Genomic DNA, 15,719 nt, shown 5'->3' with positions numbered 1-15,719 from the left:
CCGCCACGCTCACAGAAAGCCAAGTCAAGATTTTCACCTTATGTTAGATTAAAATAATCTTGATGCACAAACAAAAAACATTGAGAACTATCGTTGGTTTAAAAGAAATCTATCCAGACATGGATACACAACTCACGCCTGGGAATAGAATGGTTGACGAGGAAATGGACTACGACCGGGAAGACTTGCATGAGAACTACTTAAATATGCACGAGCGCCTCAACAAAGAACAATATAAAGTGTTCCAAGCAATGACAAGTGTCGTTGACTCAAAAGCTGGAGGAGTATTCTTCATTTATAGAAGCAGAGGAACTGGGAAGACATATCTCTACAAGACAATCATTTCTAAGTTGTGCTCAGAAGGAAAGATTGTTTTAGCAGTTGCTTTTTCAGAAATAGCCTCGCTCCTCCTTCCAGGTGGGAGAACATCACACTCAAGATTCAAAATTCCAATTCCAATTCCAATTACTGAAAACTCAACTTGTGACATCCCACCTAATACAAACCTCGCAAGACTAATCCAGAACGATGATCTCATTGTATGGGACAAGGTACCTATGAATCATAGGCACAACTTTGAAGCAGTTGACCGCACTTTGAAAGACATCATGAAAGAAATTGTACCTAACTCAGAAAGCACTGAATTTGGAGGAAAAACATTCCTACTAGGAGGAGATTTCAGACAAATACTGCCGATCGTTCGAAAAAGAAGAAGGGAAAATATTGTTGATGCTTCAATAAGCAAGTCCCACCTATGGAGGAACTGTAAAGTTTTCCATCTAGCAAAGAATATGAGGGTGATGAATAGACACAATCAATTCAGAAAGTGCAAGAGATTTCAGTAAGTGGGTATTAGACCTTGGAGATGCAAACTACCAGCAATATCAATAAACGATGAAGCCGAACCATCGTGGGTAAGAATTCCAGATGATCTCCTCATACCACCTTCTGACGATTCAATCTACCAGATAGTATCAACAATCTATCTAGATCTTTCCAACAACTACGACGATGTTCTTGAAAATCAAATACACTATCTGAAAGAGAGGAGTATTATGGCTCAGAAAAATGAAGACGTTGATGAGATAAATTCTTACATAATGTCTTCAATCCTCCCTGGAGAAGTTCATCACTACTTGAGTGTAGACTCACTAAGCCCAATAGCAGGTAAATCAGAAAGCCAGGATGTTATGTACCCCGTTGAGTTCTTGAACACCTTGCAATTCTCGGGATTACCAAGCCACGACCTCGAGCTAAAGAAAGGTGTTCCGAATCTACTTATGCGGAACATAAACCAAAGTGTAGGTTTGTGCAATGGAACAAGACTAATTGTGACACAGTTGGGAAAAAAGGTCATAGAAGCTGATATTATAGCAGGGACCAACATAGGCGACAAGGTAATAATCCCACGAATAATATTGGAACCAAGTGACACCAAGTTGCCATTCGAATTTAGGAGAAAACAATTCCCTGTTAAAGTTTGCTATGCGATGACGATAAACAAAAGTCAGGGGCAGACTTTAAATGATGTTAGGGTTTACTTGCCAAGGTCAGTGTTCACTCATGGCCAGCTATACGTTGCTGCATCACGCACAACATCACGACAAGGGCTAAAGTTCCTAATAATTAGAGTAGAAAACGAGCCTAAAGGATATACACAAAACATTGTGTATAGAGAAGTACTAAATGATTTACTGCGAGTTTAGTTAGATAATGCTTATTTGGTGTATTTTTTTTATTCCATATATAAATTCAATGATTTTTTTTTTAATTTTATATATTTTTCTTTTGTATATATTCAATCTTGCCAATCCAGGAAAAATATAAGTCCTAACACTCTACAAATTGTAAGAGATTATTTTAATTTGGTAATCCAGGAAAAAAGGTTCTAAGTGACACAAAAATAAAGTCAGGGGCAGACTTTCAATGATGTTGGTTTACTTGCCAAGGCCAGTGTTCACTCATGTCCAGCTATACGTTGCTGCATCACGCACAACATCACGACAAGGGCTAAAGTTCCTAATAATTATAGTAGAAAACGAGCCTGAAGGATATACACAAAACATTGTGTATAGAGAAGTACTAAATGATTTACCGCGAGTTTAGTTAGATAATGCTTATTTGGTGTATTTTTTTTATTCCATATATAAACTCAATGATTTTTTTTTTAATTTTATATATTTTTCTTTTGTATATATTCAATCTTGCCAATCCAGGAAAAATATAAGTCCTAACACTCTACAAATTGTAAGAGATTATTTTAATTTGCTAATTCAGGAAAAAAGGTTCTAAGTGACACAAAAATAAGGTGCATATGCACGTACATTCAACATACACATTTCATTGTGCCCAACATTCATATAATCTAGGTATATGTTCTAAAATGACTATAAATACTCAACCATAGGATATAGAGTAGGTGATTAAATCCATGTTTCAATATAATCAAATATTACTATTATAAGAAACGAAACATTTACTTCTCTGGATTTTAAGAAAACAAAAGGTTAACATCACGGGATTTTAATAAAAGTGGAATCCAATTCGGAAACTTACTAATAAAACAATATTTAGAAAGGAATCCAAGTCAGATTGGAATTAGTATATGAATAACTATAAATACAATCTAAGTAATGAGAGAATAACATACAATAGAGTTTAGGCAAGAAAACAATTGCTTTCATCTTCTTCAAACACAGGTACTCGATTTTCATCTCTTCATCTCATCTGCAAGAAACAAAGGTACATATATTTGATTACTATCTGCATTATTCATAACACACACAATGTTGATAACTTTTTTCAAGTTAATAGAAAACACACTACATATCTAGATTTAACTATGGAGTCTGGATACCTAGATACAACTATATGGAGTCAGGATTTCAAGGCTACTGTATCTTCACTAGATATCTAATTGTGATAAGAACTTTTTGAAAAGAAAAGAGTTAAGGAAAAAATAAAATTAGGAGAATTTTGCTAATATATAGAAAACAAGTCAAAATGTGTTGGTCTGTAATTGAGGACCAAACCAATTGATTGACAGCCATAACCTACTTAAATTATACACATATGATGACCACTTACTATGCCAAAGTACACTCACTCATATTAAGAGCTTATTTGTAGTTTTCACCCAATTAAAAGAAATTAGCACAAAAATAATTACCCAATGAACTGACATTCAAACAAACATAGACATCACCTGATTCTTCCGAGGATAGTTTCTGGTAGGAAAATATTTGAAACTAGACCACCTCCCATTGCAAAAGCTAAGACAAACCTACATATCACAAAATTAAGTTACTCAATAAAACTTGCTTGCTTACAGATCTAATAAATATGATGAAGTTGGATCTAATAGAATCACCGTATTCTATTCTAACAGTGCACTTTGTGGTTTTTTCAGAATCGTATCAGGATGGCGGTAAAAGGATACAAAACATTCGATGAAGTAAAAGACACAAAATTTTGCAGCAAGGTAAAAGCAAGAATTACGAGGATGTAGATAGTTAGAAACGAGAGGAATCTAGAAACCATATATGGCTTGGAAATGTTAATGATCGACGAAAAAGTAAAATAATATCAATAAGCTTTCAATTAGATTACTATTACTTTTATTAATAAAGTATTTTCAATTGCAAGAAAATCAAATGAAAGCTTCCATACCCGCATACAACATAGACTAATTTAAAGATAAACTAAAAGAAGGGGATATATTCGTATTTGAAAAGTTTACTGTTGCAAGCACATATGGAACATACCGTCAAATAGATAACGATCTCACAATCAAATTCAAAGACGACACAGTTGTAACTGCAACAACTGATGATGATGATGATGATGGTCTGTTCTCAAAAAACAAATTCACATTCACTGATCTAGAACATATTCCAAGCAGACATAGGGAGGTGACTTATACTATAGGTATGAAGGCTAAATTAGAATTTAAAAGGTTTCTTATATATCTTTACATACATTATTTTAAACTGACAAATCAAACAAAATAGATGTTATTGGATTTCTGAAAGGAATCAGCCCACAAGGTTCTGGAAAGTACATTGAAATTACAATTGTAAACGAGAGGTAAATATTTATACATACATTATTTTCTTTATGTACTAGAAAATATTTCATTACTTAAAATAATTATACTTATTCAACAGGGAATAGAACTAAAAGCAGCTTTATGGGATGATCTCTCAAAACATATATTAAGCAGCATGTCTGGAAAAGAAGACGTCGTCATCATCTTATCCTCGATGTTTGTCAAAACGTTTGAAGGTATTATTTATTAAATGGACATAATTAGCTATATCTACTTTTATATTTGACTCACATTTACAATCAATATGATTACAGTTAATAAAATGGACGTGTTCAAACTATCCCTGATGTCGGCAACAAGGATATATTTGAACTTGGATATGAAATGCGTCGAAGAATTAAGAAATAGCTAACATTTTCACAACTATAATGTCGATCTACAGCATTAGTATTATACACATACTTATTTTCCACTTATCTTTCAGGTCAGGAATACAAAGCATATGTACAAGTCCAAAGTGAAGAACCTCACTACAAGGAAATCAATGTAATGGACACATTTAAGGGTGACTTCGGATTGGATCAGATTGGATAAAGAGCTTTTCGAAAAATTTCCAATCATTTTCGGATGGCAATATCCTTTCCAAATCCGATCCAATTATTTTTCGGATGGCAATTTTTTTTTCCGAATTTGGAAAGTTTGGAAAATCAAAAAAAATTTAGAAATTTCGGAATCTGCAAAATGCAAAAGTAAATCAGAAATTTGAATTATATAATCAGATTCTCTTTTAGGATAACCATTTTTTTATCTAGTTAATACATTCATTTAGCAATCATTTTGAAATGTATTAATTCAGTAAACAAGTTAGACCTTTTAACACGTTCATTCAGTAAGTTTTTTCTTCATGTTAATGCATTAATTTAGTAAATAGGAAGATGGGAGAAATTGAGACATGTACTAGAATGACAATATTGATTTTTTGAAATTGTGTGAAAGACAATGTTCTACTTCTCTAGGGTTTTTATTTGGTTTGTAAACTATCTGCAGTTTTAATTTATTAACTATATGAAATAGACCGCTATATGTTAAAGATTTGGAAATTAATCGGAAATCGGATCGGATCAGATTTTTAAAACACATCCAATTCCGATCTAATTATTTTTCGGAAAAATTGGATATCGGAATTTCGGATATCGTAACACAAATATCATGACCAAATTTGGGAAAATATCGGATCAGAATTCGGAAAAATTGGGTTTTCGGAAAAAAGAGGCACCCCTAGACACATTACAAAATGAAAACAAAACGACAGAACAACTAAAAATTCTGGCCAAGATATACACCAACAGGGTAACTACATTCCTACTCTGAAAAAAAATTATCATTCTATTCTATATATTAATTACAACTTTTTTTGCAAAACAAGGCATATTTCATACTTGCAAAGCAACAGTAAAATCTGTGAACGGAAAAGTATGGCACTACATTCTCAACATGCCCACAATGTTCGAGAAAACAAGTTAAGATAGACTCAGGTTCAGACTGCAAATTTTGTTAGCTCGCGTACGAAAATCCAAAAGAAAGGTAAATTGATTTTAAATTTAGACTTGACAACCAAAATTTTTATCAAGTACATATTGATTTTAAACTCGAATAAACAGATACAAGATGGAAATAGACATTGAAGATGAAACTGGGGAAGCCATTTTCGTTGCTTTAGGGAAACATGCTGATTTCCTTATAGAACAACCGATTGAAAAGTTGCTAGATATATCTTCACAGGCAAGCAAAGGAATTGTTTTCAGTAAACTTACATCTTATAAACTAATATATTTACACTAATATAATTAATTAATACTCCATGAAGCAGTTCAAAAGAAACTAGAAAAGAATCTCAACAAGACATTCATCTTTGAAGTTAAATTAAGTCCATTCAGCATGAGAGAGAGGTACCAGTCTTTTTCAATCTCCGATATTTCCAAGACCACTGAAAATGAAGACAATGGAGCGAGAAACATGATCGAACACACCGAAAAGGTACTACTCTCACTCAAAACATATTAAACTACACTCGCATTACATTCAAACTTAAATCCATATTAAATTTTCCTTCTCGAAATTACAGGAAGATTTTGAAGCCCAATGTTCTACGAATAGGAACATGAATATAAAGCATCAAATTTCACACCGCTTTACTGTGCATGAGGATGGGTCTGTTACCACAGTCCAAATGAACGAGACAAATGAGCAACATGAAGATGAACATGCAACAAAAAGACTTTGCACAAGGAATAATCAAAAGGAATTTTCTGGAATTTCAAATTAATTTATAATTTGATATTTCATTTAAACAAATACATAGCAAATTCAGCGAGATTATAATGTAATAATATACATATTATTCATATTGCTGAAGCATTTCTCATATTGTTGTCATGGACTATATTATTTTCTCAAATAAGCTTAGTGTATTGAAAATTTCTTTGAACATATTTCTATCCATCGAAAGAATTATCTGATTCCACATGATAATTAACTATTACAAATATACTAACTTTGACACACATTTTTAGGGCTTCATTTGAATCACTGATAATTCATTAGTTTTTTCTTGTTATGAGAGATCAAGAATAAAATCTCTCCAATTTTGACATCTGACACATGCAAAACGTGGTAAAAACATATTTTATTTAAGGCAATATTTAATGTCTCTTTATTACAATACTTATAATGTAAAAATTATTTCCAGCATGTGCACCCAAAGCTATTGACTCCTACGTATATAATATTTTTGACTCCTAAATAAACTCATAGGGTTTTTTAGACTTTGGTCCTAACAATAGTTAGTTTATTAGGGTGATCCAGAAAAGCTTGAATATTAGGGTTTAGTCCTAATTTTGGTTGTTGACTGTCAGTCAATTGAGTTGACTGTGGTCAATCTGCTTGTATTTTTTAAATGACAATAATACCCCTCGCATGCAACATCACGTGCTTCCAGTTTTATCAAATTTATTCAACACATGTCGACATCTGACTTCTCATTTCGATGTGGCCATCAGGTTTTAAATTTGCGAATCTCGAGAATACAACTTTCGATGTGCTTCCAGGATAGCAGCATTTGCTGTCTCAAAGACAAAGTTTGCATCATCCATTCCATCACCGGCATCAACAAGGGAGAATCGAGTTGCGTCAGCAGAAAATTCCTCAATAGCTTGGCGCAAGGTCCTAAAATTCCTAGTAGATCGACTTGGACATTTGTATCCAGTGAAAACTGCTGAGGCCATTGAAAAGATTCTGACCAACATCAAGGGAATCAATTATCAAATTCTCTCGAACCCCAAGTTCCTTGCTAAAGGGACTGCCATTGATGATCTCTTCGCTCCTGATAGAGTTCTCATTGGAGGCTAGGAGACCCCCGGTGGTCAGAAGGCTATCCAAGCCCTGAAAAGTGTTTATGCCCATTGGGTGCCTGAAGACCGAATCATAACCACCAACCTCTGGTCTGCTGAACTTTCAAAGCTTGCCGCCAATGCCTTCTTGGCTCAGAAGATCTCATCTGTGAATGCCATGTCAGCTCTTTGTGAGGCTACTGGAGCAAATGTTGCAGAGGTTTCCCATGTTGTTGGGAAAGACACAAGGATCGGACCCAAGTTTCTAAATGCTAGTGTTGGGTTTGGAGGTTTATGCTTTGAGAAGGATATCCTCAATCTTGTCTACATATGTGAATGCAATGGTCTCCTTGAGGTAGCTAACTACTAGAAACAAGTTGTTAAGATCAATGACTATCAGAAATTGGATTGGTGAGATCGGTGATGAACCCAACCAATCAATCATGAAATTGGATCGGTGATGAACAAGTTATTGAGATCGGTGATGAACCCAACCAATCAAGAAATTGGATCGGCGATGAGAGAACTCGACTGGTCGGGTTTTGAGTTTTGAGTTTTGAGTGCTAAAGTGTGGGTTCTGACTTCTGATGAAGAAGATGAGGGTTGGACGCCAAAAACATTATCGAGATATGCAAAATCAAAAAATCTAACGGTCACATGATTTAGATTGTAATATCCAATCATATACCGACATGTGTCCAACAAATTATACAACTAGTGATCATGTGACATTGCACTGAAAGGTATTCTGGTCATATCAAAATAATTAGTAGATTGACCACAGTCAAGAACCAAAACTATGACTAAACCCTAATATTCAAGCTTTTCTGGACCAAACCCTAATAAACCCACTATTGTTAGGACCAAATTCTAAATACCCCAAACTCATATTGAAAATTATTTTCAGCATGTGCACCCAAAGCTATTGACTCCTACATCAGGGCCGGCCCTGAGCAGGTGCCATGTGGGCGACCGCACAGGGCCCCCAATATATAAGGCCCCAAAAAACTAGTTTTAGCGGAAAAGACTTATTTCGCAAATTAAAAGCCCAAACCAATGAAAAACCCAAAAAACCGAAAATTTCACATTATTAAACAATCGACTCTCTCATATTCTCTCTCCTCATTAATTATGTTCATAAAAAAAGAAAATAACAATAGATATAATAGATAAGGAGATCTTCTCATTGACTAGATCTCTCTTTTCCTAATTAATAACGTTTTTTTTTTGGAAAATCACTCCAATTAATTGCTTGAGTTGTCCTCAATTATTCAAATACAAAAAGAAATAGTAAAAAAAAAAACCCCATTCACCTTATGACCATCTAGTATCCTCTCATTCTCAATAATTTCTTTCTTTACAATTGTGGATTTGTATTAATTTTCATTTCAATCAATCTCAATTACTTATTCACCTAAATTTTGATTATTTTTCAAGTAAATTAGAGATTAAAATCAATTTTTCCTTTTTTTAAATATTTTTTCAATAACTCAATTTAATTCCAAAGTAATCTAGTCTAATATTATTCACCTAACTTGATTTCTTGAAACGACATGATTGTTTTCTAATGCATTCATAGCTTATAGAATTTTGTTGATTGTTCCCATTACTGTCGCGTATGCAGAAAAAAGTTTTTTAAAATTAAAATTATTGAAATCATACCTTAGATCGACTATGTCACAAGAAAGTCTAAATGGGCTAGCGTTAATATCTATTGAAAATGAATTTTTAAATAAAATTAACTTTGAAAGCTTCATTGATGATTTTGCAGCCAAAAATGTGAGAAGGGAAATATTTCGATGATCCAATTTGTATTGATGGAAGACTGGAAGAGGGCCACATTTTGCCGTTTGCACAGGGCCATTGAAAACTCAGGGACGGCCCTGTCCTACGTATATAATATTTTTGACTCATAAATAAACTCATATTGAAAAAGCAATAACTTCCAAAAATAAAAAGTAATTCCAATACAAACATATTTCTAAAATAAATACTTCCAAATTCTATTACATCCAGAAAAATCAGTTCAAACATGTGCACCCAAAGCTACAAGAAAGGAAAGACCTCCTACGTATATAATATTTTTGACTCCTACATAAACTCATATTGAAAAAGCAGTAACTTCCAAAAATAAAAAGGAATTCCGATACAAACAAATTTCTAAAATAAATACTTTCAAATTCAAGACAAAACAGAACTTCTAATATCATCAAATTCTGGCCTATATAAATAAAGATCCACTCTAGAAACATTTAGAAAATTTTGAAGAAACAAAGAATTTGGTACGTTCTTCTTCTATTCATCAAACAATTTTCTTTCATTAGCTTTCAACTTACAGGTACATCAACTTACACTTCATTATATACTTACATACATATAACATCATGAACAACTTATTATAATAAGATTTATTACCACAACTTATACTATTTTCAATTATAACATCATGAACAGCTTATCTATAATAAGATTGCAATAAACTTTGTCCTTTCAAAGTCAACTATTTATTAGAACAGTCTAGACTTGGTGGTAAGAATCACAGAGTCTAATGTTTTTTGGGCATTGACATACAAATCCATCCTAGACAGGACAGGAACGAGCCAACTTGGATTACAAGTTTACAAGGTATGTAATAATCAGAACCCAATAAACCCCAACAATCTAATTAATTCGATATTCTCATTAACCTCACCAACCAATACATAAATCAATTCAACTTCTCCTTATTAGTAAAATCGATCAAGACTTGGTGGTAACAATCACAATGTCTAATGCTCTTTTAGCATTGACAGACAAATCCATCGTAAGGGACCTTGGCTGTGGGAAAGGACCGGTATACCACTGTTTCCCCATCAGTGGGAGCTAGCTATTAAGGAATTACATGGGCAGTCCTAAGAGCTGGATAGCTTGGATTCCTTCCTCCGATCTCCATAGGCCTCTGCTGGGTTAAAAGTGGAGGAAGACCGACCTCCCTACTAGCTATAGGTATAATATATATGGCTGAACTAAAGAGAGTTAGGTTGTTGTATGCCACGAGAGATTCAAGGAATGAGAGCGAAAAAGAGACCTATCATGGGACAGAGTAAATGATCTGTACGGCAGGAGGGATTGTATACTCGACTAGAACAAAGGTTGATTATAGAACACTCTTTCCGACTGCGGGAGGTGTATAGAACGGACTAGACCACTCTTTCCTACTGCGAGGGGAGTACGAGAATATAGCTCTAGAAGTTAAGGCAAGCAATCCCTTCCTCTAGAAGGACCCAACCACTCGAAGTCCTTTTGAGGAATCAGCCCCCTTCCTCTCCTTGCGAATAATTTCATATGATCTATTTCTATTCAATAGACAAATTTATTGGGTTTCACATATATGTTGACTTTTAAAATATATGTTGTATCTAAAGAATAAGTTTACATTGGTTATTGATTACATGCACAATGTATAGAGTGATTATGAAGCTTTCATTCAATTTTTTTGAACTGATGATCTGTGTAAGGTGTGAATTGTCAAATTTTATTGGATGGTCAATATGGATCTACAAGAAGCAGAAAAGGTACAATGTTATTACTACACTTTGTTATTTAATTTACTTGAATATTCAACTGCTAACATAAAACTTTTTCTTGGTTATCTAATAAAAAAACAGAAAATGATCACTGTATGTACCACTGTACTGGTATCCCTACGAACGACCATCATTGGGTACCACTATAAGAGCTGCCCACTAATAAGGCGGGTTTGCTTGCCCGCTACTGTGGCAGTCCCGCTTGTCTACTAATGTGGCATTTGGGCATGCCCTCTATTGGAGCAATGACACTGCCCACTAATATGGCACCCAAGTTATATATAGCAGGTCCGGAGATATGTCAAGGGATTTTTTCCATATGAAGCTTTTGGAAAGATTTCATACAAAGAGGGAAATATCTCGTCAAATAAGGAAAGGGTATTTTTAGAAATAAGATTCCTATAAATACCCAACAATCATTTCAAACAAAGAACTACGTACATTTTTTGAGACTTGATTCCAGAGAACAATTTGGATACGTAGGCAGCCATTGGTGGTACAATCTCTTTCACTCTCTATCAACCTCTCCAACAAGATCATTGGTGTGTTTGTGTGAGTCATCACCCAAACATAATTGGCACCGTCCGTGGTCCTTATTGACGGGCCCTCTTCCACGTTCCTTCTTCCAAGCACCATTAATGGCAAAAACTACAAGGTCTCAGGCGAACAAGAATGCAAGAACACAACAACAACAACAAGATGAAAATCCGAAAATACTAATCAATCAGGAGGTGATAGAACAACCGGCAGCAACAGATCTGCAAGATCAGCCTTTTCAACTCCAAGTGCCACGACAACCCAGATCTAGACGTCCGATATCTTAGGCTCCAGTAACTCACCTTCAAGATCTAGACGTTACAAATACAAACGAAGTAGATCCGGAAAACATGGAGATAGGAGATGAAGACGTGCCATTAGAAGTATTGCGTCAGAGGTTCAGAAGAGAGAAGGAGCATAGCAACTACTTGCAGAAGCAACTAGACAAAGGGAAGCAAGTACAAAGGGATGACGCCGATGCTGCATCTTCCACACCGGCAAGAGCTCCCAGATCCGGTGAAAATCGGAGTGTATCCAACCGACTACAATTTAATTACGGTACATCCCGTCTATTGGAAACTGTCCCTGAGCATCGTCACCCAAGGTCAAGCAGACATTCATCCCATTCAAGAAGACGATCCAGATCTCGAAATACCAACAACACTAGGTGATAAAACATAAAATGAATAATTTACCTACGCAATGAACGTTGAAACTCAAAATGTAAGTAAACTAAACTTTATCATGATTGCTATATGTTTATCAAAATTTCTCTACTCTCAATCCTATGAGATATAGTGGAGTAGGAAGTTCGTTCCACTCCTAGTTCTCTAGCATGGAATGTTTCCTAGTCTAATTAATCGGTCTTAAGTCTAATGAGAGTTTTACGAGGGGGAATTATACTACGATGCAATATGAAAAGCAATATGTCGAATGTCACTACGAAATATATGGAAATACTAATGTTCTTAAATCTAGATAAAGAATTAGAGGGGAATTGAATCTACCTCGAATCCAACTTAATCACCTAGAATAGACTGTTGTAATCCAATTCTTACGTTCTTACGGTAAGAATTGTTCGTTCTAATCCCTAATTAACATGGCATTTCTACCAATTATAACTAGCATGTGAGGTCGTCCACCCATTCTCATGGCGAAACACGACCTTCTAGAATGGAATAGACTCTACAACGCTTCTACACTTATACAACTAAGTTTTCATCAAGGCTTCATCAACCCCTCTAATGGAGGTTTTAGCCTTGATTCATCAAACCATCATTTCCCATTGAAATTGAATACAACATATTACAAAGATTCTAACTTTATGAAATTTAACTAAACAATAATCGAAATCTAATTAATAACTAAGAATTGAATGATAACAAGAATTGAAATTAGATCTAATAAATTGTAAATGACAAAAATCGAAATTGACAAGAATAACTATTTTATTTATCTAATCAATAAAGAACAATGATTTAAAGTTTTAATCTAAAACAGGGAATGAAATTCTAAAACTGAGATCTAAAACTAATTAATGGAGGCTACTAATCTAATTTCTAATCTAGGTCTAACTATCTACCATTAACTATGAGTGAAGCTTTGGTTTTTATATATTCAGATCCAAAAATCGTGCATGGGCTTGGAGCCATGTTTTGGGCCAGAGAATCAGGCCCAAAACCCAATTCTTTCAGTCCAAAAAGGCCTCTTCAGCTGCAGTTGGCTTCAACAGACTTTTTTTCCACTTCTGCTCCTCTGATTGGGTCAAGGATTGAACCATTGGGAAGCTCTTTCCGATCCGGTCGTTTTGACATAAGGTAGGCCCCATTCTGAGGTCTGAGTCCAAAGATACGGCCTTCGGAAGTTCTGCTGACTTGTGTCTTTGTTTACGCCAAGTCGACTTTTCAGCTTTTGACCGGCTTTAGAAAGGCTTTATCTTCTTGAATCTTGGCCTTTAATCACGGAACTCCTTAGTAACCGACCTTTGCTCCTTTATCTTGCTAAAGTGGCACATTTCGCACATAATGGACTTTGAAGCCCGAAATGCATAAAACACGTGTCGGTGTTAACTCTTAATTATTACTCACATAATTGGTCTAAAAGTATGATTATTAAGGGGTTAAAACTACAGTTTTGGGCTCTTATCAAACCACCCCAAACAGCATTTTTGCTTGTCCTCAAGCAAAGATGAGAAATTAGAATAAGTGACCAAAAATGGAGTTCTATCTACTCTCGTTTATTGAGTCGCGATTGCATTGACCATATGCAACAAGGCCTTAAACCACTAGGAATTCCCTAGTGGACGAGTTATAGTCTCGTGAGAGTTTTCCAGTGAAGGTACTCACAAACTTCATCTATACTACAACGACTAAGAAATAAAACTATTGTTTCCTTATTCATGCTCTAAATTAACTATACCTCTCACTAGCAATGCATATAGAGTAATCAAGTCGAAACCTAAGCTAATATATGCATAATAATCAATCATCTACGAATAAACATATATACAATGAGTAATGCTATGAAATGCAGTAACAGGTCCATTTCTGAAACTTTGGAATAGCGTCCTTAAGTAGGGTCTCACATAAAAGTCAAGACAAAAATCACTCTAATTTTTCCACTCAAGTTTTGCTACTTCAGTGTGCAGTGGGCATACTTTACCTTACAATCTCAATGACACACAAGGAAGCCGAAGTTGATCAAACACATCTGCCACTTACTATCCCACTAACCTATTCCTAATTGAGCTAGAGGTCTTTATTAGGTGTTGTGGGGATTAGGAGATGGTTTAAGAAGGAAGGAAATGGATATTCAAAAGGGACAAGTCTGAGATAATAGAGTCTTCATATTATGTAACTAGAGAAAACCTTGTTATTTACTTTTGCTTCTACACTTTGTTTCCATCCTTAGCCATATTTTTTTTTTTTTCTTTGGCTTTTGACTCCTTTTATTCTATTTTTTTGAGTTTTTATTTTATTTCCATTTTATTTTTCTTTTCTTTGGATGGAAACTTCTTTTCTTTATTTTCTGAAGCAACTAACTAATTTTTGTTTACACAGGTTTTTCTCTACTTCTTTCTTTCTCATTCTATTCTCAGACTTATTCTAAATTGGGTAGGTTGATTTTTTTTTATTTTATTTTGTTTTATTTTGTAACAGGGTAAAGGATTTGTGGTTTATGAAAGGGCTAATAAAAGGCTTAGTGGGGCGACTAGCAGAAAATATACTTAGGTCGGAATTTCTAGCTATATCGATCCGAAAAGGGCCTAAATTCTCTCTTAGGACATGGTATAGTGGTCAAGCAAGTGGACGTGTGATTTCTCTATTCGGAATATACTTCTCCATTGTGTCATTTCTCAAATGTTTCACTCATATAAGGCTTTAGGCTATATTCTCACAGGATTTGTAGAATAAGTACTCTAGCCTAGATTTGAAAACTTATTGCCAAACAATCATAGATACTCATGTAATATATTTATAGATAGATGCAAAGATTATTACCTACATATTAACCTAAGTGTCTAAAAACTATTCTAATGCAAAAGCTACGTGAGACTTCTAGATTATTAAGAGCATAGAGAAAGAAACAATATCAATATTCCTAAGTATATAGCATAAACTTTTTATTTTTATTTTTATTTTTATTTTTTTAAGAGAAATAATACGTAATATACAACCTAATATGTGCTTAACATTTACATCGTGTTTCTATACCACCCCCAAACAATTTGGGAGAAGGGGGTTCATGAAACAATTCAATAGCACAATTAAATTATGTAACTAACTAATTTTTATAATTTTTAACATTTTATAAATAAAAGTGCATAATTTACATCCTAAAAGTGTCTAATTTTTGCAAATGTTTCTATCCCACCCCCAAACAATCAACGCTTTGTCCTCAAAGTGTAAAGAGATAAGGAAAGAATTTACCATAGAAACGTGGCAAAAATTGGCGCACTGTAATGTAAATATTGTAAAGATGATATGATAATATGAAGCACAATTAAACCGGTATCGTACTAACTAACACAAACTCTCTTGGAGTAAACATGACAGGGCTTAGGGTGGCAACAAGATTTGAAATGAATACCAAAATACGCCACCCCCAAACAAAATTGGAAAACTCTTTTTAAGTTTGAAATTTTTGTTTGGCCTATACTCCAGAAAGTTGGTATTGTAT

At 34.4% G+C, this 15,719-nt stretch overlaps 1 protein-coding gene across 1 annotated transcript; it reads left to right on the top strand.

Annotated features, from left to right (window-relative positions):
• Nucleotides 1-119: 119 nt before the first annotated feature.
• LOC147494663 (uncharacterized) lies at nt 120-4,642 on the top strand. The gene is made up of 7 exons (XM_086568204.1): nt 120-765; nt 880-1,679; nt 3,410-3,481; nt 3,735-3,927; nt 4,011-4,075; nt 4,167-4,284; nt 4,533-4,642. The coding sequence occupies exons 1-7, from the start codon at nt 120-122 to the stop codon at nt 4,640-4,642; spliced, it is 2,004 nt and encodes a 667-aa protein (XP_086424330.1).
• The last annotated feature ends 11,077 nt before the right edge of the window (nt 4,643-15,719 follow it).

This window comes from Coptis chinensis, chromosome 6 (assembly GCF_015680905.1).
Source record: "Coptis chinensis isolate HL-2020 chromosome 6, ASM1568090v1, whole genome shotgun sequence".
NCBI lineage: Eukaryota > Viridiplantae > Streptophyta > Magnoliopsida > Ranunculales > Ranunculaceae > Coptis > Coptis chinensis.
This window is presented reverse-complemented; position numbering and strand designations above follow the sequence as displayed.

Excerpts from the sequence above, each read along its gene's own strand:
- LOC147494663 (XM_086568204.1), top strand. The coding sequence starts at position 120 with ATGGATACACAACTCACGCCTGGGAATAGAATGGTTGACGAGGAAATG. Across the intron at positions 3,482-3,734 it reads ACACAAAATTTTGCAGCAAG|TTTACTGTTGCAAGCACATA; the intron begins GTAAAAGCAAGA and ends GTATTTGAAAAG. Across the intron at positions 3,928-4,010 it reads GGAGGTGACTTATACTATAG|ATGTTATTGGATTTCTGAAA; the intron begins GTATGAAGGCTA and ends CAAACAAAATAG.